The sequence below is a fragment of the Oncorhynchus kisutch genome, linkage group LG11, assembly GCF_002021735.2.
Source record: "Oncorhynchus kisutch isolate 150728-3 linkage group LG11, Okis_V2, whole genome shotgun sequence".
Taxonomy (NCBI): Eukaryota; Metazoa; Chordata; class Actinopteri; order Salmoniformes; family Salmonidae; genus Oncorhynchus; species Oncorhynchus kisutch.
In genome coordinates, this window is record NC_034184.2 from 52,838,056 (window position 1) to 52,862,820 (window position 24,765).

At 48.4% G+C, this 24,765-nt stretch overlaps 1 protein-coding gene across 6 annotated transcripts in view; it reads left to right on the forward strand.

Moving 5' to 3' along the window:
- The window catches only part of LOC109899543 (supervillin), a 151,822-nt gene extending 139,547 nt beyond the window's left edge, over positions 1-12,275 (forward strand). For all 6 annotated transcript variants that reach the window (XM_020494873.2, XM_031835943.1, XM_031835942.1 and 3 more), the window contains 9 exons: positions 504-658; positions 1,222-1,327; positions 1,573-1,780; positions 2,209-2,342; positions 2,437-2,592; positions 3,878-4,021; positions 8,107-8,228; positions 10,014-10,169; positions 10,982-12,275. In XM_020494873.2, the coding sequence (XP_020350462.1) occupies positions 504-658; positions 1,222-1,327; positions 1,573-1,780; positions 2,209-2,342; positions 2,437-2,592; positions 3,878-4,021; positions 8,107-8,228; positions 10,014-10,169; positions 10,982-11,068 (1,268 nt within the window). In that variant the 3' untranslated portion in view covers positions 11,069-12,275. The remainder of the gene's footprint in view (positions 1-503; positions 659-1,221; positions 1,328-1,572; positions 1,781-2,208; positions 2,343-2,436; positions 2,593-3,877; positions 4,022-8,106; positions 8,229-10,013; positions 10,170-10,981) is intronic.
- The last annotated feature ends 12,490 nt before the right edge of the window (positions 12,276-24,765 follow it).

Here is a 24,765-nt window from a genome sequence, read left to right on the forward strand (position 1 = left end):
TCTGGATCTCTGTCAGAGTGACCATCGGGTTCTTGGTCACCTCCCAAGGCCCTTCTCCCCCGATTGCTCAGTTTGGCCAGCTCTAGGAAGAGTCTTGTTGGTTCCAAACTTCTTCCATTTAAGAATGATGGAGGCCACTGTGTTCATGGGAATCTTCAATGCTGCAAAACGTTTTTTGGTACCCTTCCCCAGATCTGTGCCTCGACACAATCCTGTCTTGGAGCTCTATGGACAATTCCTTCGACCTCATGGCTTGGTTTTTGCTCTGACATGCACGATCAACTGTGGGGATATAGACAGGTGTGTGCCTTTCCAAATCATGTCCAATCAATTGACTTTACCACAGGTGGACTACAATCAAGTTGTAGAAACGTCTCAAGGATGGTCAATGGAAACAGGATGGACCTGAGCTCAATTTCGAGTCTCATAACAGTATGTCACAACTATTTATAGTTGCTCATTCGAGTTGTTTGTGAATCCATGTCTCTGTCTGTTGATCCTAGTTGGGAAGAGGCAGAATCCGGATGCGGTGAGGAGCGCAGGAGCTGGGAAGGAGAAGTGTTCCTATTTCTTCTGGCAGGGCCGGAATTCTACCGTCAGTGAAAAGGGGATGTCAGCGCTAATGACTGTTGAACTGGACGAGGAGAGAGGAGCACAGGTAGTGTGTGTGCGTGCGGGCGGGCGCGCCAGGGGAAAATGACTGCCCCCTCTCATTGAAGTAAAAGGCTGTACTGCAGGAATTGTTAGCAGAAAACAGGATCCCCATTATAGTTCATGTAAAAATGTAAATCTTTTTTAAAGAAAATCATGGTACCGATAATTGCTTCTATTACCCCAGATGTATGTCATTGAACCGATTTTATAAAGAATAATAATAAAAAATGCATTCAGAAGAAGTTATAAGGACAATTTAGTTACTAATGACTGCCTGCAGTACCCCGGTCGGCCTTCAACTTTAATTACTCAATGAGAAGGGGCGGCACTAATCTAGCCTACAATGTTACTTCCTGGAGTAGCTCAAACTTTTCTTGTTATGTCTCCATGAGACGCATGCGATCTTAACAACCATTTGGCTTCAATGCGCTGTTGAGTCTTCACATAGGAATGCATGGTGTCCCATCATCGATGTCCATTCATATATATACAGTCATCGGTGCGTGTGCGTGCGCCTGCCTCCTTGTCCGTGTGTGTATGTAACCACTCTCTCCTCTGCTCTTACAGGTCCAGGTGCAGCAGGGGAAGGAGCCTCCATGTTTCCTTCAGTGTTTTAATGGAGGGATGGTGGTCCATGCAGGGAAGAGAGAAGAGGAGGAAGAGAACTCACAGAGTAAGTTACCATCCACACCTTTCCCTCTCATGTGTCTGTACGTTGTGTGTATGTTCGTGTTTGTTATATTTGGCAACACTTTACCTTAAGTTGCCCCTATACGTACTTAACTGCATAGTATTAACTGTAGTAACAATGTTTCGTTACATAGAAACTGCTATGTAATTAGACTTTTATAGAGAGGTATAGGTTATTACAATCCCAGGGCATTATCTTTCTCACCTCTAACTCCTCTCCCACATCAGATGACTGGCGGTTGTACTGTGTGCGGGGGGAGGTCCCGGTGGAGGGCCACCTGCTGGAGGTAGCATGTCACTGCAGCAGTCTGCGCTCCCGGACCTCTATGGTGCTTCTCAGCGTCTCTAAAGCAACCATGTACGTGTGGCACGGCTGCAAGGCCCAGCTCCACACCCGCAACGTGGGGTGCACTGCCGCCGACAAGATCAAAGAACAGTGAGTCCCAACATTCACAACACTTTACAATGATTTCTTTCCTAGTATTCTGACATGGCAGGCAGAAGACATGACATGACATGTTATTGTCCAGTTGGGGTTAGGGTAATGGCCTACCGTGCCACTGTGAGAGGTCAAAGGGCTCATCGTGAAGACTGATGTTGAGCACTCGCTGATATGATTTGTTTGAAGTCTAAATAATGTTGGTCTCCAATCCAATTGAATAAATTGATCTCATTAGTATAACTGTGTTCAATAAGACTGGGTCAGGCCATAAGTCTTTTAACAGTGTGCGCGCATGCATGCCATGAGTGTGTGAGCCATACAGCACCTGGGAATGAATGCTCCAAGGTCAACGGGATTGATGTCACAGTTGGTGTAGTCGAAGGTTCCGTTCCACAGGTGTTTAGCCAGTTGTTTTTATGCAGGTGTCCGTTGGAGGCAGGGCTCCACAGCAGCAGTAAGGTGACCATCCATGAGTGTGACGAGGGGGCGGAGCCTACGGGATTCTGGGAAGCCCTGGGAAGGAGAGATAGGAAGGCCTACGACTGCATGCTCCAAGGTTAGAGTCCTTTTCTTTAATTAAGGGTCTATTTCTGGTAGTCCACGATCCTCCTGGTTGGTTGATGTGATGACCTTCAACCTTTGATCCACAGATCCAGGGAAGTTCAACTTCACCCCTCGTCTCTACCAGCTGAGCAGTACGTCTGGAGAGTTTGTTGCAATGGAGTTCTTCTACCCAGCCAGAATAACAGAGGAGGTCAACTCACTGCCCTTCCTACAGGAGGACCTCTACACTGCATCTCAACCAGGTACTGTACAGGATATACACACACACACACATACAACCTAGGCTTCGGTGTATGGTATAACGTCATATTTTGAAATACCGATGGTATGATTTTCAATACCATAAATGTTTTTAAGATCTAAGGTGTCAAATGTAATTAAATCCAGCTCAGTGCAAGTGGGATTGATTGTCTCTTCTGTAACAAAGAAGCTTGGTTACTGCTTGACATCTAGCCACTTAGCTAGCAGCTAGCAAACCAAATGCATCGCTTGAGCCCTGAGCTGCTGGATATAATTTGATACGTTTTAGATACTTCTAAATACAGTTTAAGCAGTTGCTTATACTCAACCCCCCCCCCCCCCAAACATTTTATTTTATATACTGTATGTATGTATGTATGTACGTACGTACGTACGTTCAGCTTGCAATTGCTTTGCACTTTTCTGCAAAACTGCAGTTAATGGAAATTACTTAGTATATTTTTGAGATATATCTAGTTCTAGAAATGACAGTATATTTCATGGAGACCTAATCTTAACAGAAAGCTAGTCCTATAGTGATGACCCCAATAATATAACTCCATAGAGATACACTAGCTACCGTGGCTATTGCAGGTTGATTTGCAGCAAAAGGAGAAAACCTACACTGAACATAAATGTAAACGCAACATGTAAAGTGTTGGTTTCATGAGCTGAAATAAAAAAATACCAGTAATGTTTTATTCGCACAGAAAGCTTATTATGCTCAAATTTTGTGCACAAATGTGTTAATATTCCTCTTAGTTAGCATTTCTCCTTTGCCAAGATATGTGTGACATATCAAGAAACTGATTAAACAGCATGATCATTTCACAGATGAACCTTGTGCTGGGGACAATAAATGCAGTTTTGTCACACAACACAATACCACAGATGTTTTGAGGGAGGGTGCAATTGGCATGCTGACTGCAGGAATGTCCACCAGAGCTGTTGCCAGAGCATTTAATGTACTTTTTTCTACACCAATCAGCCTCCAATGTCGTTTTAGAGAATTTGGCAGTCCAACCGGCCTAATTTTTTTTAATGTACTTATTATTATTACCTTTTTTAAATAGCGCCCATTGTGTGCACATTCAGTAATACCGTATACCCCAGTGTAGTACAGACACGGTATGATGGTCTGAAAATCGCGATACTGCCCAACCCTAATACACATACACTAACAAATCTTACAACATGGCTAAAGACGACACTGCAACATGTCACATAGATTTGAGCTCTCATTGTGTATGTCTATCATGACATCACTTCCTGTTCATCTTCCTGTAGCCCTCTTCCTGGTCGACAACCTCCATGAGGTCTACCTGTGGCAAGGCTGGTGGCCCCAGGACAGCGAGAGCCCTGGCTCTGCCCGTATCCGCTGGGACGCAGACAGGAAGTGTGCCATGGAAACGGTGCTGCAGTACTGCACAGGTACTTGAACACTATTTTATTTTTATATTTAACCTTTATTTAACTAAGCAAGTCAGTTAAGAACAAATTCTTATTTACAAAAAAATAAAAATAATCTAAATATAGGACATAACACACATCACGACAAGAGACAACACTACATAAAGAGAGACCTAAGACAACAACATAGCAAGGCAACATACCCAACACAGCATGATAGCAACACAACATGACAACAACATGGCAGCAACACAACATGGTAGCAGTACAAAACATGGTACAAACATTATTGGGCACAGACAACAGCACAAAGGGCAAGAAGGTAGAGACAACAATATATCACTCAAAGCAGCAACAACTGTCAGTAAGAGTGTCCATGACTGAGTCTTTGAATGAAGAGATTAAACTGTCCAGTTTGAGTGTTTTGTTGCAGTTCATTCCAGTCGCTAGCTGCAGCGAACTGAAAAGACGAGCGACCCAGGGATGAGTGCGCTTTAAAACAATGTGAAAAACCTTTAACACAATGTGACTGGCAGAATGGGTGTTTTATGTGGAGGATGAGGGCTGTAGTATATATCTCATATAGGGGGGAGTGAGTTTTATAAATAAGCACCAACCAGTGGGTCTTGTGACAGGTATAGAGAGATGACCAGATTACATAGGACTATAGAGTGCAGTGATGTGTCCTATAAGGAGCATTGGTGGAAAATCTGATGGCCGAATGGTACAGCACATCTAGCCGCTCGAGAGCACCCTTACCTGCCGATCTATAAATTATATCTCCATAATCTAGCATGGGTAGGATGGTCATCTGAATCAGGGTTAGTTTGTCAGCTGGGGTGAAAGAGGAGCGATTACAATAGAGGAACCAAGTCTAGATTTAACTTTAGCCTGCAGCTTTGATATGTGCTGAGAGAAGGACAGTGTACCATCTAGCCATACTAATTGTACTACTTGTACCTCAAGCTCTAAACACTCAGAGGTAGTAATCACACCTGTGGGGAGAGGGGCATTCTTCTTACCAAACCACATGACCTTTATTTTGTAGGTGTTCAGAACAAGGTTAATGGTAGAGAAAGCTTGTTGGGCACTAAGAAAGCTTTGTTGTAGAGCGATTTACACAAAATCCGGGGAGGGGCCAGCTGAGTATGACTCTCTCATCTGCATATAAATTGATGAGAGAGCTTCCTACTGCCTGAGCTATGTTGTTGATGTAAATGGAGAAGAGCATTGGACCTAGGATCGAGCCTGGGGGTACTCACTTGGTGACAGGCAGTGGCTAAGGCAGCCGATGTTCTAATTTTATACACTGCCCTCTTTGCGAGAGGTAGTTAGCTTACCAGGCCAAAGACTCCTCAGAGACACCAATATTCCTTAGCTAGCCCACAAGAATGGAATGGTATACCGTATCAAAAGCTTTGGCCAAGAAAATAAAAATAGCAGCATGACATTGCTGAGAATCAAGGGCAATGGTGACATCATTTAGGACCTTTATTCTCCTTTATTAACCGTTTTCTATAACTACTTGCTGTTAGACCCACAGGGAGAGATCTGCTCCTTAAAGTAACTAACTTTGGCCACCGTCCCCCTGCCGCCCCCCTTAAAGTAACTAACTTTGGCCTTCTGGATAGCCTGAGGGAACTTATTTCTCAGTCAGCCTGAGTATGCGTGTGCCGAGCCTTTCGCCAAATGCAATTCTTGAGGTGGACTAACTGTGCAAGATCAAGGTCGAACCAGGGGCTGAACCTGTTTTTCAGTTCTCATTTTCTTTATGGGGGCGTGTTTGTTAACAATACCACTCAAAATATAAAAAAAGACAACCAAACAAAATAAACCCTTATAAGATATAAAGTGTTGCTATTGACTCAGTTGAGTTTGAGTTTAATGAATCTTGCTCACAGATAAAACTGAAGAAATGCAGAATTTACATAATAAAAAAATTGCTAAGCAATCACTTCAAATACATATTACACGGCATAAATAGAATACGAATACTACTTAAAACATTACAGGAAATGTTTTCATGGTGGAAACAAATGTCGAAATGTGATAGTTAAAAATAAAATTTTTAGGGAAAACATTTATGAGCTTGAGTGCTCAAGCATTACAGTCTGACAATAGTGGTTAGAGCGTTGTTTTTCAGGCAAGTGTACTTATACAGGACAGTTTGTGGGTTGTTTTCAGAAGCCTGGTCGTGTAGTTGCCTCTTTTTTGAGGGAGCAGGTCATGCAGAGGGTGTTCAAGACATTTCCTTCACCAGGTGCACTGCAGCCTGCTCTGCAGTGACGGTTAGACTGCCCCACCTCTGGAGATGATCCACAGGGCCCTCCTCTGCACCCTGTCAAGTTGGGCCTGCTACTTTTTGTTGCGTCCAACTAACACTCCACCGTATTCCAGACAAGGCCTGACCAGTGTAGTGTATTATGTGACCAGATCTTCAGTGGGTAGGCCATTTCTTGCAAGAACAGTCGAAAAGTGCAGGTGTCTTCAGTGACATTCTGGACACTGGGTATGCAGAATGTAGGGCTGTCCCGAGCCACACCACTAAACAGCCTTCCTCACTGACTGCTCCACATGTGTCTCACCGCTGAGGTTAGAGTCTGGATGAAAACCAAGATACTTGGAAGTTGTTACCACTGGTAATTCCTGTCCCCCTAAGACGAGTGGTGAAGGTTGTCTCTTAAAAATCATATCTGGATTTCCAGACTTTTCCCCATTCAAGAGCATGTTGTTGGATGTGTCCCACACGTCCAGCTGGTTTGCCTCCAAGCACATGGATGTGTTCTCCTGGATGCTGTTTAGTGGTGTGGCTCGGGACAGCCCTACATTCTGCATACCCAGTGTCCAGAGTGTCACTGAAGACAGCGTTTCTGGTGTGCCACAAGGGGCCATGGTCTCACCATATCGGTTTCATATGTCCACCCGAGGCCACCTCTGATCAAGGGCTGAAAGTGCCATTCGCCATCACCCTCTGCCTTCTTCCGGTGGTGTAGCTGTGGAGCCAGACTAGTAACCTGGACAGTTCAATGTCAGGAGCTTTGCGTAATCTACTCTATCAAAGGCTTTGGACTAACAGTAACACCCTCACCCTTGTTTGGTTTTCTGGAGTCTGAAGATGTCAGCCAGGAGTGTTTGGATTTCACAAGGGCAATAGTAATGCTTGGCTTTGGGAGGTAGGCATACTGGTTTGTGGACTCAGAGAGGACTGTTGGCATGAGTGTTTTCATGATGAAGCTCTTCTGGATTTTTAGAGATGGGCCTCCAGACACTCACTCATCTCATTGTACATGGGTTTGACACTTTAGGTATGGGACACACATTGGCAGTCTTCCAGGAAGCAGGAACAGTCCCCTGCCGGTAGGAGGTGTTAACAATGTGTGTGATGACAGGGACATGCTCTTTTAGTAACCAGGCTGGAATGCTATCTGGCCCACATGCTTTCCTTGGGCTGAGTCTGATTAGAGCTTGCTTTATCTGGCCGTTGATGCACAGCTCAACCTGCCTGGTAGGCATGGGCAGGGGGACGGTGGCGAGAGGTGTGGTGCTTGTCCATGCCTCAGCGAAGAAGCCATTTAAAACATCAGCCATGTCGTCTTCAACTCCCTCGACCTGTATGTTTTCTCCTGATGTTTTCTTTGGTTCCAGTCCTTTGTTGATGAAGTCCCACCATTCCTTGGGGTTTTTCTTCTTTAGGTCCTGGATTTCAGTTTTGTAGTAATTTTCGTTTGTTTCCTTGATAAGCATTTGTACTGTGTTTTCTCCATTTCATGGTTTTCCCCATCTGTTGAACCTTGTTCTGTCTTTTCCTGATGGCAGCCTTTATTTGTTCAGTCATCCAGAGCTTCTCCCTAGTGTTGTTGTTTTTCTTATTTATGATTGGCATGCATACATTCAAGTTCAGTTTGAATGCAGGAGTTGATCGTCACCACCTTTGCATGAACGCTCTCCATCTCTCCATCGCTCTCCATCAGTGACATACCAGTCAGTACTGGCCATACACCATGCCAAGGATGATATACCTTGTTCTAGGTATATCATCAAAAGAGAGAGGGAATGTGGAACTGTTTGATTTATACTAAACATAAAAAATGTTGCCCCCCCCACAGAGAAGAATGAGAAGAAGCCACCCAAGGCGTATCTGATCCATGCGGGACTTGAACCTCTAACCTTCACCAACATGTTTCCATGCTGGGAACACAGAGAGGACATAGCTGAGATCACTGAGAGGGTGGGTCACCTATCTATCACCTGTTTCCCATCCCATACACATTATACCAAACACATCCCTATCGCCCACCTAAATATCCATTAGATCTACACTGCTCAAAAAAATTAAGGGAACACTAAAATAACGCATCCTAGATCTGAATAAATGAAATATTCTTATTAAATACTGTTTTCTTTACATAGTTGAATGTGCTGACAACAAAATCACACAAAAATGATCAATGGAAATCAAATTTATCAACCCATGGAAGTCTGGATTTGGAGTCACACTCAAAATTGAAGTGGAAAACCACACTACAGGCTGATCCAACTTTGATGTAATGTCCTTAAAACAAGTCAACATGAGGCTCAGTAGTGTGTATGGCCTCCACGTGCCTGTATGACCTCCCTACAACGCCTGGGCATGCTCCTGATGAGGTGGCGGATGGTCTCCTGAGGGATCTCCTCCCAGACCTGGACTAAAGCATCCGCCAACTCCAGGACAGCCGGTTGGTGGATGGAGCGAGACATGATGTCCCAGATGTGCTCAATTGGATTCAGGTCTGGGGAACGGGCGGGCCAGTCCATAGCATCAATGCCTTCCTCTTGCAGGAACTGCTGACACACTCCAGCCACATGAGGTCTAACATTGTCTTGCATTAGGAGGAACCCAGGGCCAACTGCACCAGCATATGGTCTCACAAGGGGTCTGAGGATCTCATCTCGGTACCTAATGGCAGTCAGGCTACCTCTGGCGAGCACATGGAGGGTTGTGCCGCCCCCCAAAGAAATGCCACCCCACACCATGACTGACCCACCGCCAAACCGGTCATGCTGGAGGATGTTGCAGGCAGCAGGACGTTCCCCCCCGGCGTCTCCAGACTCTGTCACATCTGTCACGTGCTCAGTGTGAACCTGCTTTCATCTGTGAAGAGCACAGGGCGCCAGTGGCGAATTTGCCAATCTTGGTGTTCTCTGGCAAATGCCAAACTTCCTGCACGGTGTTGGGCTCTAAGCACAACCCCCACCTGTGGACGTCGGGCCCTCATACCACCCTCATGGAGTCTGTTTCTGACCGTTTGAGCAGACACATGCACATTTGTGGCCTGCTGGAGGTCATTTTGCAGGGCTCTGGCAGTGCTCCTCCTGCTCCTCCTTGCACAAAGGCGGAGGTAGCGGTCCTGCTGCTGGGTTGTTGCCCTCCTACGGCCTCCACCACGTCTCCTGATGTACTGGCATGTCTCCTGGTAGTGCCTCCATGCTCTGGACACTACGCTGACAGACACAGCAAACGTTCTTGCAACAGGTCGCATTGATGTGCCATCCTGGATGAGCTGCACTACCTGAGCCACTTGTGTGGGTTGTAGACTCCGTCTCATGCTACCACTAGAGTGAAAGCACCGCCAGCATTCAAAAGTGACCAAAACATCAGCCAGGAAGCATAGGAACTGAGAAGTAAGGGTGGGGTGTCTTGCTAATTGCCTATAATTTCCACCTGTTGTCATTTGCACAACAGCATGTGAAATTTATTGTCAATCAGTGTTGCTTCCTAAGTGGACAGTTTGATTTCACAGAAGTGTGATTGACTTGGAGTTACATTGTGTTGTTTAAGTGTACCCTTTATTTTTTTGAGCAGTGTATATTGCAACCAACTCCTCCTGTTGCCGACTTATTCCAGACTGATTTCCTCCTGGCCAGCTCGAGGTTTCGAATTGGCAACCCTCAGGGTACTGAGGATAGGGGTGGGATTGATTTCGAAAGTGTGTGTACTGACCACAACGTTTATTTACATCTTTGTGTGTCCCAGGAGGCAGAGGTTTGTAACCAGATAATTCTGGTAGAGGATGTGTTGGCACGGCTGTGTAAGACCACCTACCCCCTGGCAGACCTGCTGGCACGGCCCCTACCCGAGGGAGTCGACCCCCTACGCCTGGAGATCTACCTAGACAATGATGACTTTGAGGTGAGGCCACGTCCACACCTACGGTACCATCAGCTCTCTGGTGAATTATGACTTTTTTGTCTAGGTTTGCCTGGGCTCAAACCATATTATTACAGGTTTGTCTACTTGATCTGTGGTTGAGCTATGTTTGCCTACAATAATGAGACTCTCTCCAGTGTGTGTGACAAGGGATCATACTGGAACATTGTACACTTGTAGTCAAGGCAAATGGGTTTAAAACAGTCCTTCTTTCTGAAATCCATACAGTAATCACACGGAAGTGTCCTTCAGTCTCCTTGAACTTTTTGTTGTCTGTGTTTTTATGTACATAATATGTTCTCCATCCCTTCATCGCCTTCTGTCCTCATTTTCTCTCTCTGGCTCATCATGTGTTTACCTCTGCCAGGGTGTAGGGGCTTATGGGAAGGTGAGATCTTTGAATTGAAAGCACAGGTGGCCCCAGATATGTACACAGCGTCCTCACTTTGACTAACTACATCAACCATAATCCTGTGTGTGTTGCTTTCTGTCTCACCTCCCTCCTCACTTTGTGTCTGGATCAACACACTCTCACTCTGAACCTCTCTTGCATGGTTTGGTTTCAACTCACTAAGTAATAGCTGTGTGGATTTCCTGCAAATCCTCCTGCTCCTGGAGTGATGAACTGGATCACTGACCATGTTGTGACCTTGAATTTTCTTGTGGATATTGTTTTTTGCAACTCATGGGTATAAGGAATTTCACAAGAGTTGATATAGCGGTTGACAGATTTTGTGTTTATTGTGTGGTAACAATGTGTGGTAACAATGTGTATTTGGCTCCCCTGTATGTAGAAAGCTCTGGAGATGTCGAGGGATGAGTATGAGGTGTTGCCAGGTTGGAAGCAGGTGAACGTGAAGAAAGCCAAAGGATTGTTTTAGTACGTTGGACAGAAGGCTTGACCACCGGATGACATCATCAGCAAGCGACGGGCAGTGCATCGTGGTTCAGTTGTAACAGGAGCCCGCCACTGAGAACTCTTTAATTTAACATTTCACCCCTTCATCTCTGGACTGGAGAGGGCTTGGGAACACACACTTCTGAGAACCCTACCCTGGTTGGAGGGAGGGACGAGGAAGAGAGACACAGTGGTGGAAGGAGTGAGGATCAACAGAGTTGTGCCAGCCTCGTGTATAGTTTTCTTATTTTCTTATTTTATTTGTATGTGTTACCAGTTTTGTTTTGTAATTCTAAATGTAGGTAGTTCAGAGGTATGCGAGTGAATGTTGAGTGGATGTTTGTAATGTGTCGGCACCCGGCTTTTTAAATCAACACTATGTGCTTGTGTGTGCTTGTGTGTGCTTGTGTGTGCTTGTGTGTGTGTGTGTGTGTGTGTGTGTGTGTGTGTGTGTGTGTGTGTGTGTGTGTGTGTGTGTGTGTGTGTGTGTGTGTGTGTGTGTGTGTGTGTGTGCTTGTGTGTGTGTGCCCGTGTGTGCCCGTGCTTGTGCGTGTGTGTGTGCGTGCTCGTGTGTGCTTGCGCGCTCGTGTGTCTGTTTGTGTGTGTGCTTGTGTGCTCGTATATCTGTATGTGTGTGGGTGTGACCATGCTTTTACAGTATCGCCCATACAGCAGTTTGTCTGCGAGCAGGAGAACCACTCTGTTTGACACACCCCAAACAGACTCTCTGCAAGCTGTTCTTTGTGCATTTGTGCATTAGAATAAATCATTTATATTTATATTTACTCCATATTAGGAATAAAAATACTTTTGTGTATTATCTGTGAGATAAGAAATGAAATACATTGTATTGTTATTCATGTTGTGGTTGTCATATGTTGATAAGTAGTTGGACAATAATGCTCCTTTCCCAAGAGACTGTACATGTTGCCATTTTATTGAACAAATCATGTATCTACTACATTCTGAAGTGTCTGTTGTCATTGCTAGGCTGTCCTGCATCATTCAGGTGCTCAGATTGAAGAGAATTGTTGTATTTTACAGGCATGAATTTACAGAATCTTATAAATTCAACATTGTATAGTGCCTTGCTTTTATGTACAGTTTACATATAGAACAATTTTAGTCTGTGTTTTAAAGACTCTCTTTGTGATATAAAGGATATTAGAGAAATAAACATTGAAATTAAATCTAAGGATGTTGTTTTACATATTTATCACCTGAAATGGTCTAAATGGATATGTCACAAATAGCAACCTATTCCCTTCATAATGCACAGCTTTTGAACAGAACCCTATGGGCCATGGTCAAAAGTAGTGCACTATATAGGGAATAGGGTACCATTTGGGACATACTCATTGTTTCTTTAATCCCTTGGGTTTCAGTTTCCATATAACGCCTAAACCCTCAATGACACAGAAAACTGCTAAGTCTGGTATGTTCTCTCAGATAAACAGAGGTGTATGTTTATGCATATGTATCAATTGATTTAAGTATTTTGTTGCTAGGGTATGTTGATGCACAGTTTCTCCAACAGAGTGCGCTGAAAGACTGCTTATAAGGTATGTTCTTGTCACCTCTACAGTGGAGAGGATGATGCTTAAACACAGATAAGATACTATGGGAGAATCTCAATTGCATTTCCTTTCCTCAACTTCTCACATCACGTTGGGTGGGTTTTGAGAAGGAGGTACAAACTCTCAATTGAATTTCCTTTTGATTCACTGAGATTCTCCTCTTGGTTGCTGTTGAGTCATAGGGGTCATTTTAGGGTGTTGCATGAGTCAAGTCAGGTTGCTGTAAATTGCAGGCTTTTTTGCTTGCCGACGTAACTAATGGTGTCACTGCGTAAAGTGCAGTCTGATTGAATAGTACACCCACAATTTGTAGTTTGAGGTCCTGTATTAAATGTTATTATTCCAGACTACATACATCATGATTGTCTCATGTAAAATGGACCTTTGATATTTGCCATTGACTGGTGGTCTTTGTAGCTCAGTGTTGGTCATGCAAGCATACAGACCAGACTCAACCTTGCTTTAGAATGTCATCACATAGACTTGTTGTCATTATCAGCTCCAAATATTTTTTGGAGAGGCGGTAGATCAGGTTTAATATTGCATATATATATATACTGTATTGTGGCGTCTATCAATGTAATTGTCTGCATCATTTCCAATCCCCCATATATATTTTTGTAAATATATTATTTTTAATAATATATATATTTTCCTTTATTTTCCCCAAACCCTACCACCCCTCCCGTAATTGGACTAAACTAATGGACGACAATACTTGGGCTTCTACTTCCAGCTTATACATACTACATACATTTTACGGACACAGGATATTTTACATTAGTTATCTTTCTTTTGTTTTGTTTGTAGTCCCACCATTCAGCTACCTTCAACCCCTCCCATCTATCTCTGGAAACCATCCAGTTTTGATTTGTAATTGCCATATTCTTCAACTGTGCTGTGATGTTTTGCAAAAGTTCTGAACCTTTCTATTCTCATAGTTTCTACAGAGTTTCTACAAATTAAAGATGAACTTTAATTATTATACTATTTGTCAAGTCACCCAGCAGTGGTATTTGCATAGTTAGCATGGGGGGGGGGTGTCAAGATCTGAGCTTTGATGTCGTATTCATGATCATGTCTGAGCGCGTGCGTGTCTTTGATATTGTGACAAAAGAGGAATGAGGGCCAATTTGATTAAGTTTGGTGCAATCACAGAAGAACAATACAGTATACACCACAGCCTGTCACTGTAGCTGTCTCTGTTCTGCTCATTGTGGATCCATCACTGTTCTGTTGTATTCATTGGAAGGGCAGGGCGTTTGTTTGTTTCAACATTACACAAAGTTCACAGGGTCTCTCTCTGACAAGGCAGCACACTTTGAAACTGACGTCTCCTCCCTGCGTGCAGGATGGCACAGTTTTCTGTCTCTTCACACACGCACCAACGCAAACACACACAGTGCTGAACACAACAATGTCAGATCTACTGTGTGTTTATTTGTGTGTGTACTATCGTGCCACATTTTTGTTGATACACTGTAGCATCTCCAAACTTCCCGTCTGTTTGTGAAGTCTCTTCTGAGCTCGTCCCAGTCTACCCTCTAAGGGCTTTGATACGCGACATGCAATGATTCCTCCCACTCTACCACCCACTCACTGTAAGATGCTCTGACTCTCCCCTCTCTCTCTGCTTTCTCTTCCTCTGTTTCTCTCTCTTCCTCTTCACCTCTCTCTCTCTCACTCGCTCTCTCCCTCCTCACTCTTCATCCCTCTCTCGCAACCCTCCTCCCACCCTCTCTCTTCTGTGTACCATCCATAATCCATAATACCGTGCAGAAAGGGACACACATAAAAGAACTGTAGGTAGTCCCAGGTGTGGGTAGAATTGTTGCACATCCAGTCCGCCTTAAAAAGGTCTCGTGTTTCTGTGTTACTCCTATGCATGAGTGACTCTGTATCACAGCCAGGAGTCAATCTTGGCATCACATTCACATCATGTCAAGCTGCTCAAGGTAAGAGCCTGTCTCCGGTTAAGAGCCTGTCTCCGGTTAAGAGCCTGTCTCCGGTTAAGGAGCCTGTCTCCGGTTAGGAGCCTGTCTCCGGTTAAGAGCCTGTCTCCGGTTAAGAGCCTGTCTCCGGGTTAAGAGCCTGTCTCGGGTTAAGGAGCCTGTCTCGGGTTAAGGAGCCTGTCTCGGGTTAAGGAGCCTGTCTCGGGTTAAGGAGCCTGTCTCGGGTTAAGGAGCCTGTCTCGGGTTAAGGAGCCTGTCTCCGGGTTAAGAGCCTGTCTCCGGGTTAAGAGCCTGTCTCCGGTTAAGGAGCCTGTCTCCGGTTAAGGGCCTGTCTCCGGTTAAGAGCCTGTCTCCGGGTTAAGAGCCTGTCTCCGGGTTAAGAGCCTGTCTCCGGTTAAGGAGCCTGTCTCCGGTTAAGGGCCTGTCTCCGGTTAAGAGCCTGTCTCCGAGTTAAGAGCCTGTGTCCGGGTTAAGAGCCTGTCTCCGGTTAAGGAGCCTGTCTCCGGTTAAGAGCCTGTCTCCGGGTTTAGAGCCTGTCTCCGGTTAAGGAGCCGGTCTCCGGTTAAGGAGCCTGTCTCCGGTTAAGAGCCTGTCTCCGGTTAAGAGCCTGTCTCCGGGTTAAGAGCCTGTCTCCGGTTAAGGAGCCTGTCTCCGGTTAAGGAGCCTGTCTCCGGTTAGGAGCCTGTCTCCGGTTAAGGAGCCTGTCTCCGGTTAAGGAGCCTGTCTCCGGTTAGGAGCCTGTCTCCGGTTAAGAGCCTGTCTCCGGTTAAGGAGCCTGTCTCCGGTTAAGTAGCCTGCCTCCGGTTAAGTAGCCTGTCTCCGGTTAAGTAGCCTGCCTCCGGTTAAGTAGCCTGTCTCCGGTTAAGTAGCCTCTCTCCGGTTAAGTAGCCTGTCTCCGGTTAAGTAGCCTGTCTCCGGTTAAGTATCCTGTCTCCGGTTAAGTATCCTGTCTCCGGTTAAGAGCCTGTCTCCTGTTAAGAGCCTGTCTCCGGTTAAGTATCCTGTCTCCGGTTAAGGAGCCTGTCTCCGGTTAAGGGCCTGTCTCCGGTTAAGAGCCTGTCTCCGGGTTAAGAGCTGTCTCCGGGTTAAGAGCCTGTCACCGGGTTAAGAGCCTGTCTCCGGTTAAGAGCCTGTCTCCGGTTAAGGAGCCTGTCTCCGGTTAAGGGCCTGTCTCCGGTTAAGAGCCGGCCTCCGGGTTTAGAGCCTGTCTCCGGTTAAGGAGCCTGTCTCCGGTTAAGAGCCTGTCTCCGGTTAAGAGCCTGTCTCCGGGTTAAGAGCCTGTCTCCGGTTAAGGAGCCTGTCTCCGGTTAAGTAGCCTGCCTCCGGTTAAGTAGCCTCTCTCCGGTTAAGTAGCCTCTCTCCAGTTAAGTAGCCTGCCTCCGGTTAAGTAGCCTCTCTCCGGTTAAGTAGCCTGTCTCCGGTTAAGTAGCCTGTCTCCGGTTAAGTAGCCTGTCTCCGGTTAAGAGCCTGTCTCCGGTTCAGTATCCTGTCTCCGGTTAAGTATTCTGTCTCCGGTTAAGTATCCTGTCTCCGGTTAAGAGCCTGTCTCCGGTTAAGAGCCTGTCTCCGGTTAAGAGCCTGTCTCCGGTTAAGAGCCTGTCTCCGGTTAAGAGCCTGTCTCCGGTTTTAGAGCCTGTCTCCGGTTATGTATCCTGTCTCCGGTTAAGTATCCTGTCTCCGGTTAAGTATCCTGTCTCCGGGTTAAGAGCCTGTCTCCGGGTTAAGAGACTGTCTCCGGTTAAGAGCCTGTCTCCGGTTAAGAGCCTGTCTCCGGTTAAGAGCCTGTCTCCGGTTAAGAGCCTGTCTCCGGTTAAGAGCCTGTCTCCGGTTATGTATCCTGTCTCCGGTTAGGATGCTTAACCGGAGACAGGCTCTCATCTCCGGTTAAATATCCTGTCTCCGGTTAAGTATCCTGTCTCTGGTTAAGTATCCTGTCTCCGGTTAAGGAGCCTGTCTCCGGTTAACGAGCCTGTCTCCGGTTAAGGAGCCTGTCTCCGGTTAAGAGCCTGTCTCCGATTAAGGAGCCTGTCTCCGGTTAAGGAGCCTGTCTCCGGTTAAGGAGCCTGTCTCCGGTTAGGAGCCTGTCTCCGGTTAGGAGCCTGTCTCCGGTTAGGAGCCTGTCTCCGGTTAAGGAGCCTGTCTCCGGTTAAAGAGCCTGTCTCCGGTTAAGAGCCTGTCTCCGGGTTAAGAGCCTGTCTCCGGGTTAAGAGCCTGTCTCCGGTTAAGGAGCCTGTCTCCGGTTAAGGGCCTGTCTCCGGTTAAGGGCCTGTCTCCGGGTTAAGAGCCTGTCTCCGGTTAAGGAGCCTGTCTCCGGTTAAGGGCCTGTCTCCGGTTAAGGGCCTGTCTCCGGGTTAAGAGCCTGTCTCCGGTTAAGGAGCCTGTCTCCGGTTAAGGAGCCTGTCTCCGGGTTAAGAGCCTGTCTCCGGGTTAAGAGCCTGTCTCCGGGTTAAGAGCCTGTCTCCGGGTTAAGAGCCTGTCTCCGGGTTAAGAGCCTGTCTCCGGGTTAAGAGCCTGTCTCCGGTTAAGAGCCTGTCTCCGGGTTAAGAGCCTGTCTCCGGTTAAGGAGCCTGTCTCCGGTTAGGAGCCTGTCTCCGGTTAATATCCTGTCTCCGGTTAAGTATCCTGTCTCCGTTTAGGATACTTAACCAGAGACAGGCTCTTATCTCCGGTTAAGAGCCTGTCTCCTGTTAAGAGCCTGTCTCCGGTTAAGAGCCTGTCTCCGGTTAAGGAGCCTGTCTCCGGTTAAGGAGCCTGTCTCCGGTTAAGGAGCCTGTCTCCGGTTAAGGAGCCTGTCTCTGGTTAATGAGCCTGTCTCCGGTTAAGAGCCTGTCTCCGGTTAAGAGCCTGTCTCCGGTTAAGAGCCTGTCTCCGGTTAAGAGCCTGTCTCCGGTTAAGAGCCTGTCTCCGGTTAAGAGCCTGTCTCCGGGTTTAGAGCCTGTCTCCGGTTAATATCCTGTCTCCGGTTAATATCCTGTCTCCGGTTAAGTATCCTGTCTCCGGTTAAGTATCCTGTCTCCGTTTAGGATACTTAACCGGAGACAGGCTCTTATCTCCGGTTAAGAGCCTGTCTCCGGTTAAGAGCCTGTCTCCGGTTAAGAGCCTGTCTCCGGTTAAGAGCCTGTCTCCGGGTTAAGAGCCTGTCTCCGGGTTAAGAGCCTGTCTCCGGGTTAAGAGCCTGTCTCCGGGTTAAGAGCCTGTCTCCGGTTAAGGAGCCTGTCTCCGGTTAAGGGCCTGCCTCCGGTTAAGAGCCTGTCTCCGGGTTAAGAGCCTGTCTCCGGTTAAGGAGCCTGTCTCCGGTTAGGAGCCTGTCTCCGGTTAATATCCTGTCTCCGGTTAAGGAGCCTGTCTCCGATTAAGGAGCCTGTCTCCGGTTAGGAGCCTGTCTCCGGTTAATATCCTGTCTCCGGTTAAGGAGCCTGTCTCCGATTAAGGAGCCTGTCTCCGGTTAGGAGCCTGTCTCCGGTTAGGAGCCTGTCTCCGGTTAAGGAGCCTGTCTCCGGTTAAAGAGCCTGTCTCTGGTTAAGAGCCTGTCTCCGGGTTAAGAGCCTGTCTCCGGGTTAAGAGCCTGTCTCCGGGTTAAGAGCCTGTCTCCGGTTAAGGAGCCTGTCTCCGGTTAAGGGCCTGTCTCCGGTTAAGGGCCTGTCTCCGGGTTAAGAGCCTGTCTCCGGTTAAGGAGCCTGTCTCCGGTTAAGGGCCTGTCTCCGGTTAAGGGCCTGTCTCCAGGTTAAGAGCCTGTCTCCGGTTAAGGAGCCTGTCTCCGGGTTAAGAGCCTGTCTCCGGGTTAAGAGCCTGTCTCCGGGTTAAGAGCCTGTCTCCGGGTTAAGAGCCTGTCTCCGGGTTAAGAGCCTGTCTCCGGTTAAGGAGCCTGTCTCCGGTTAGGAGCCTGTCTCCGGTTAATATCCTGTCTCCGTTTAGGATACTTAACCAGAGACAGGCTCTTATCTCCGGTTAAGAGCCTGTCTCCTGTTAAGAGCCTGTCTCCGGTTAAGAGCCTGTCTCCGGTTAAGGAGCCTGTCTCCGGTTAAGGAGCCTGTCTCCGGTTAAGGAGCCTGTCTCCGGTTAAAGAGCCTGTCTCTGGTTAATGAGCCTGTCTCCGGGTTAAGAGCCTGTCTCCGGTTAAGAGCCTGTCTCCGGTTTAGAGCCTGTCTCCGGTTAATATCCTGTCTCCGGTTAATATCCTGTCTCCGGTTAAGTATCCTGTCTCCGGTTAAGTATCCTGTCTCCGTTTAGGATACTTAACCGGAGACAGGCTCTTATCTCCGGTTAAGAGCCTGTCTCCGGTTAAGAGCCTGTCTCCGGTTAAGAGCCTGTCTCCGGTTAAGAGCCTGTCTCCGGTTAAGAGCCTGTCTCCGGGTTAAGAGCCTGTCTCCGGGTTAAGAGCCTGTCTCCGGGTTAAGAGCCTGTCTCCGGGTTAAGAGCCTGTCTCCGGTTAAGGAGCCTGTCTCCGGTTAAGGGCCTGTCTCCGGTTAAGAGCCTGTCTCCGGGTTAAGAGCCTGTCTCCGGTTAAGGAGCCTGTCTCCGGTTAGGAGCCTGTCTCCGGTTAATATCCTGTCTCCGGTTAAGAGCCTGTCTCCGGGTTAAGAGCCTGTCTCCGGGTTAAGAGCCTGTCTCCGGGTTAAGAGCCTGTCTCCGGTTAAGAGCCTGTCTCCGGGTTAAGAGCCTGTCTCCGGTTAAGGAGCCTGTCTCCGGTTAAGGGCCTGTCTCCGGTTAAGAGCCTGTCTCCGGGTTAAGAGCCTGTCTCCGGGTTAAGAGCCTGTCTCCGGTTAAGGAGCCTGTCTCCGGTTAAGGGCCTGTCTCCGGTTAAGAGCCTGTCTCCGGGTTTAGAGCCTGTCTCCGGTTAAGGAGCCTGTCTCCGGTTAGGAGCCTGTCTCCGGTTAGGAGCCTGTCTCCGGTTAAGAGCCTGTCCTCCGGGTTAAGAGCCTGTCTCCGGGTTAAGAGCCTGTCTCCGGTTAAGTATCCTGTCTCCGGTTAAGTATCCTGTCTCCGGTTAAGTATCCTGTCTCCGGTTAAGTATCCTGTCTCCGTTTAGGATACTTAACCGGAGACAGGCTCTTATCTCCGGTTAAGAGCCTGTCTCCGGTTAAGAGCCTGTCTCCGGGTTAAGAGCCTGTCTCCGGTTAAGGAGCCTGTCTCCGGGTTAAGAGCCTGTCTCCGGTTAAGGAGCCTGTCTCCGGTTAGGAGCCTGTCTCCGGTTAATATCCTGTCTCCGGTTAAGAGCCTGTCTCCGGGTTAAGAGCCTGTCTCCGGGTTAAGAGCCTGTCTCCGGGTTAGAGCCTGTCTCCGGGTTAAGAGCCTGTCTCCGGGTTAAGAGCCTGTCTCCGGGTTAAGAGCCTGTCTCCGGTTAAGGAGCCTGTCTCCGGTTAGGAGCCTGTCTCCGGTTAAGAGCCTGTCTCCGGGTTAAGAGCCTGTCTCCGGGTTAAGAGCCTGTCTCCGGTTAAGTATCCTGTCTCCGGTTAAGTATCCTGTCTCCGGTTAAGTATCCTGTCTCCGGTTAAGTATCCTGTCTCCGGTTAAGTATCCTGTCTCCGTTTAGGATACTTAACCGGAGACAGGCTCTTATCTCCGGTTAACAGCCTGTCTCCGGTTAAGAGCCTGTCTCTGGTTAAGAGCCTGTCTCCGGGTTAAGAGCCTGTCTCCGGGTTAAGAGCCTGTCTCCGGGTTAAGAGCCTGTCTCCCGGGTTAAGAGCCTGTCTCCGGTTAAGGAGCCTGTCTCCGGTTAAGGGCCTGTCTCCGGTTAAGAGCCTGTCTCCGGGTTAAGAGCCTGTCTCCGGGTTAAGAGCCTGTCTCCGGTTAAGGAGCCTGTCTCCGGTTAAGTATCCTGTCTCCGGTTAAGTATCCTGTCTCCGGTTAAGTATCCTGTCTCCGGTTAAGGAGCCTGTCTATGGTTAAGTAGCCTGTCTCCGGGGTTAAGAGCCTGTCTCCGGGGTTAAGAGCCTGTCTCCGGTTAAGTATCCTGTCTCCGGTTAAGTATCCTGTCTCCGGTTAAGTATCCTGTCTCCGGTTAAGTATCCTGTCTCCGGTTAAGTATCCGGTCTCCGGTTAAGAGCCGGTCTCCGGTTAAGAGCCGGTCTCCGGTTAAGAGCCTGTCTCCGGTTAAGAGCCTGTCTCCGGTTAAGAGCCTGTCTCCGGTTAAGAGCCTGTCTCCGGTTAAGAGCCTGTCTCCGGTTAAGAGCCTGTCTCCGTTAAGGAGCCTGTCTCCGTTAAGGAGCCTGTCTCCGGTTAAGGAGCCTGTCTCCGGTTAAGTATCCTGTCTCAGGTTAAGTATCCTGTCTCAGGTTAAGTATCCTGTCTCAGGTTAAGTATCCTGTCTCCGGTTAAGTATCCTGCCTCCGGTTAAGTAGCCTCGGTTAAGTAGCCTCTCTCCGGTTAAGTAGCCTGCCTCCGGTTAAGTAGCCTGCCTCCGGTTAAGAGCCTGTCTCCGGTTAAGAGCCTGTCTCCGGTTAAGAGCCTGTCTCCGGTTAAGAGCCTGTCTCCGGTTAAGTATCCTGTCTCCGGTTAAGTATCCTGTCTCCGGTTAAGTATCCTGTCTCCGGTTAAGTATCCTGTCTCCGGTTAAGTATCCTGTCTCCGTTTAGGATACTTAACCGGAGACAGGCTCTTATCTCCGGTTAACAGCCTGTCTCCGGTTAAGAGCCTGTCTCTGGTTAAGAGCCTGTCTCCGGGTTAAGAGCCTGTCTCCGGGTTAAGAGCCTGTCTCCGGGTTAAGAGCCTGTCTCCGGTTAAGAGCCTGTCTCCGGTTAAGGAGCCTGTCTCCGGTTAAGGGCCTGTCTCCGGTTAAGAGCCTGTCTCCGGGTTAAGAGCCTGTCTCCGGGTTAAGAGCCTGTCTCCGGTTAAGGAGCCTGTATCCGGTTAAGGGCCTGTATCCGGTTAAGAGCCTGTCTCCGGTTAAGTATCCTGTCTCCGGTTAAGTATCCTGTCTCCGGTTAAGTATCCTGTCTCCGGTTAAGGAGCCTGTCTATGGTTAAGTAGCCTGTCTCCGGGTTAAGAGCCTGTCTCCGGGTTAAGAGCCTGTCTCCGGTTAAGTATCCTGTCTCCGGTTAAGTATCCTGTCTCCGGTTAAGTATCCTGTCTCCGGTTAAGTATCCTGTCTCCGGTTAAGTATCCTGTCTCCGGTTAAGTATCCGGTCTCCGGTTAAGAGCCGGTCTCCGGTTAAGAGCCGGTCTCCGTTAAGAGCCTGTCTCCGGTTAAGAGCCTGTCTCCGGTTAAGAGCCTGTCTCCGGTTAAGAGCCTGTCTCCGGTTAAGAGCCTGTCTCCGGTTAAGAGCCTGTCTCCGGTTAAGGAGCCTGTCTCCGGTTAAGGAGCCTGTCTCAGGTTAAGTATCCTGTCTCAGGTTAAGTATCCTGTCCTCAGGTTAAGTATCCTGTCTCAGGTTAAGTATCCTGTCTCAGGTTAAGTATCCTGTCTCCGGTTAAGTATCCTGTCTCCGGTTAAGTATCCTGCCTCCGGTTAAGTAGCCTCTCTCCGGTTAAGTAGCCTGCCTCCGGTTAAGTAGCCTGCCTCCGGTTAAGAGCCTGTCTCCGGTTAAGAGCCTGTCTCCGGTTAAGAGCCTGTCTCCGGTTAAGAGCCTGTCTCCGGTTAAGAGCCTGTCTCCGGTTAAGAGCCTGTCTCCGGTTTTAGAGCCTGTCTTCGGTTATGTATCCTGTCTCCGGTTAAGTATCCTGTCTCCGGTTAAGTATCCTGTCTCCGGTTAAGTATCCTGTCTCCGGTTAAGTATCCTGTCTCCGGTTAAGTATCCGGTCTCCGGTTAAGAGCCGGTCTCCGGTTAAGAGCCTGTCTCCGGTTAAGAGCCTGTCTCCGGTTAAGAGCCTGTCTCCGGTTAAGAGCCTGTCTCCGGTTAAGAGCCTGTCTCCGGTTAAGAGCCTGTCTCCGGTTAAGGAGCCTGTCTCCGGTTAAGGAGCCTGTCTCCGGTTAAGGAGCCTGTCTCAGGTTAAGTATCCTGTCTCAGGTTAAGTATCCTGTCTCAGGTTAAGTATCCTGTCTCAGGTTAAGTATCCTGTCTCCGGTTAAGTATCCTGCCTCCGGTTAAGTAGCCTCTCTCCGGTTAAGTAGCCTGCCTCCGGTTAAGTAGCCTGCCTCCGGTTAAGAGCCTGTCTCCGGTTAAGAGCCTGTCTCCGGTTAAGAGCCTGTCTCCGGTTAAGAGCCTGTCTCCGGTTAAGAGCCTGTCTCCGGTTAAGAGCCTGTCTCCGGTTTTAGAGCCTGTCTTCGGTTATGTATCCTGTCTCCGGTTAAGTATCCTGTCTCCGGTTAAGTATCCTGTCTCCGGGTTAAGAGCCTGTCTCCGGTTAAGAGCCTGTCTCCGGGTTAAGAGCCTGTCTCCGGTTAAGAGCCTGTCTCCGGTTAAGTATCCTGTCTCCGTTTAGGATACTTAACCGGAGACAGGCTCTTATCTCCGGTTAACAGCCTGTCTCCGGTTAAGAGCCTGTCTCTGGTTAAGAGCCTGTCTCCGGGTTAAGAGCCTGTCTCCGGGTTAAGAGCCTGTCTCCGGGTTAAGAGCCTGTCTCCGGGTTAAGAGCCTGTCTCCGGTTAAGGAGCCTGTCTCCGGTTAAGGGCCTGTCTCCGGTTAAGAGCCTGTCTCCGGGTTAAGAGCCTGTCTCCGGGTTAAGAGCCTGTCTCCGGTTAAGGAGCCTGTCTCCGGTTAAGGGCCTGTCTCCGGTTAAGAGCCTGTCTCCGGTTAAGTATCCTGTCTCCGGTTAAGTATCCTGTCTCCGGTTAAGTATCCTGTCTCCGGTTAAGGAGCCTGTCTATGGTTAAGTAGCCTGTCTCCGGTTAAGAGCCTGTCTCCGGGTTAAGAGCCTGTCTCCGGTTAAGTATCCTGTCTCCGGTTAAGTATCCTGTCTCCGGTTAAGTATCCTGTCTCCGGTTAAGTATCCTGTCTCCGGTTAAGTATCCGGTCTCCGGTTAAGAGCCGGTCTCCGGTTAAGAGCCGGTCCTCCGGTTAAGAGCCTGTCTCCGGTTAAGAGCCTGTCTCCGGTTAAGAGCCTGTCTCCGGTTAAGAGCCTGTCTCCGGTTAAGGAGCCTGTCTCCGGTTAAGGAGCCTGTCTCCGGTTAAGGAGCCTGTCTCCGGTTAAGGAGCCTGTCTCAGGTTAAGTATCCTGTCTCAGGTTAAGTATCCTGTCTCAGGTTAAGTATCCTGTCTCAGGTTAAGTATCCTGTCTCAGGTTAAGTATCCTGTCTCAGGTTAAGTATCCTGTCTCCGGTTAAGTATCCTCCTCCGGTTAAGTAGCCTCTCTCCGGTTAAGTAGCCTGCCTCCGGTTAAGTAGCCTGCCTCCGGTTAAGAGCCTGTCTCCGGTTAAGAGCCTGTCTCCGGTTAAGAGCCTGTCTCCGGTTAAGAGCCTGTCTCCGGTTAAGAGCCTGTCTCCGGTTAAGAGCCTGTCTCCGGTTTTAGAGCCTGTCTTCGGTTATGTATCCTGTCTCCGGTTAAGTATCCTGTCTCCGGTTAAGTATCCTGTCTCCGGGTTAAGAGCCTGTCTCCGGTTAAGAGCCTGTCTCCGGGTTAAGAGCCTGTCTCCGGTTAAGAGCCTGTCTCCGGTTAAGGAGCCTGTCTCCGGTTAAGGAGCCTGTCTCCGGTTAAGGAGCCTGTCTCAGGTTAAGTATCCTGTCTCAGGTTAAGTATCCTGTCTCAGGTTAAGTATCCTGTCTCAGGTTAAGTATCCTGTCTCCGGTTAAGTATCCTGCCTCCGGTTAAGTAGCCTCTCTCCGGTTAAGTAGCCTGCCTCCGGTTAAGTAGCCTGCCTCCGGTTAAGAGCCTGTCTCCGGGTTAAGAGCCTGTCTCCGGTTAAGAGCCTGTCTCCGGTTAAGAGCCTGTCTCCGGTTAAGAGCCTGTCTCCGGGTTAAGAGCCTGTCTCCGGGTTAAGAGCCTGTCTCCGGGTTAAGAGCCTGTCTCCGGGTTAAGAGCCTGTCTCCGGGTTAAGAGCCTGTCTCCGGTTAAGGAGCCTGTCTCCGGTTAAGGGCCTGTCTCCGGTTAAGAGCCTGTCTCCGGGTTAAGAGCCTGTCTCCGGTTAAGGAGCCTGTCTCCGGTTAGGAGCCTGTCTCCGGTTAATATCCTGTCTCCGGTTAAGAGCCTGTCTCCGGGTTAAGAGCCTGTCTCCGGGTTAAGAGCCTGTCTCCGGGTTAAGAGCCTGTCTCCGGGTTAAGAGCCTGTCTCCGGGT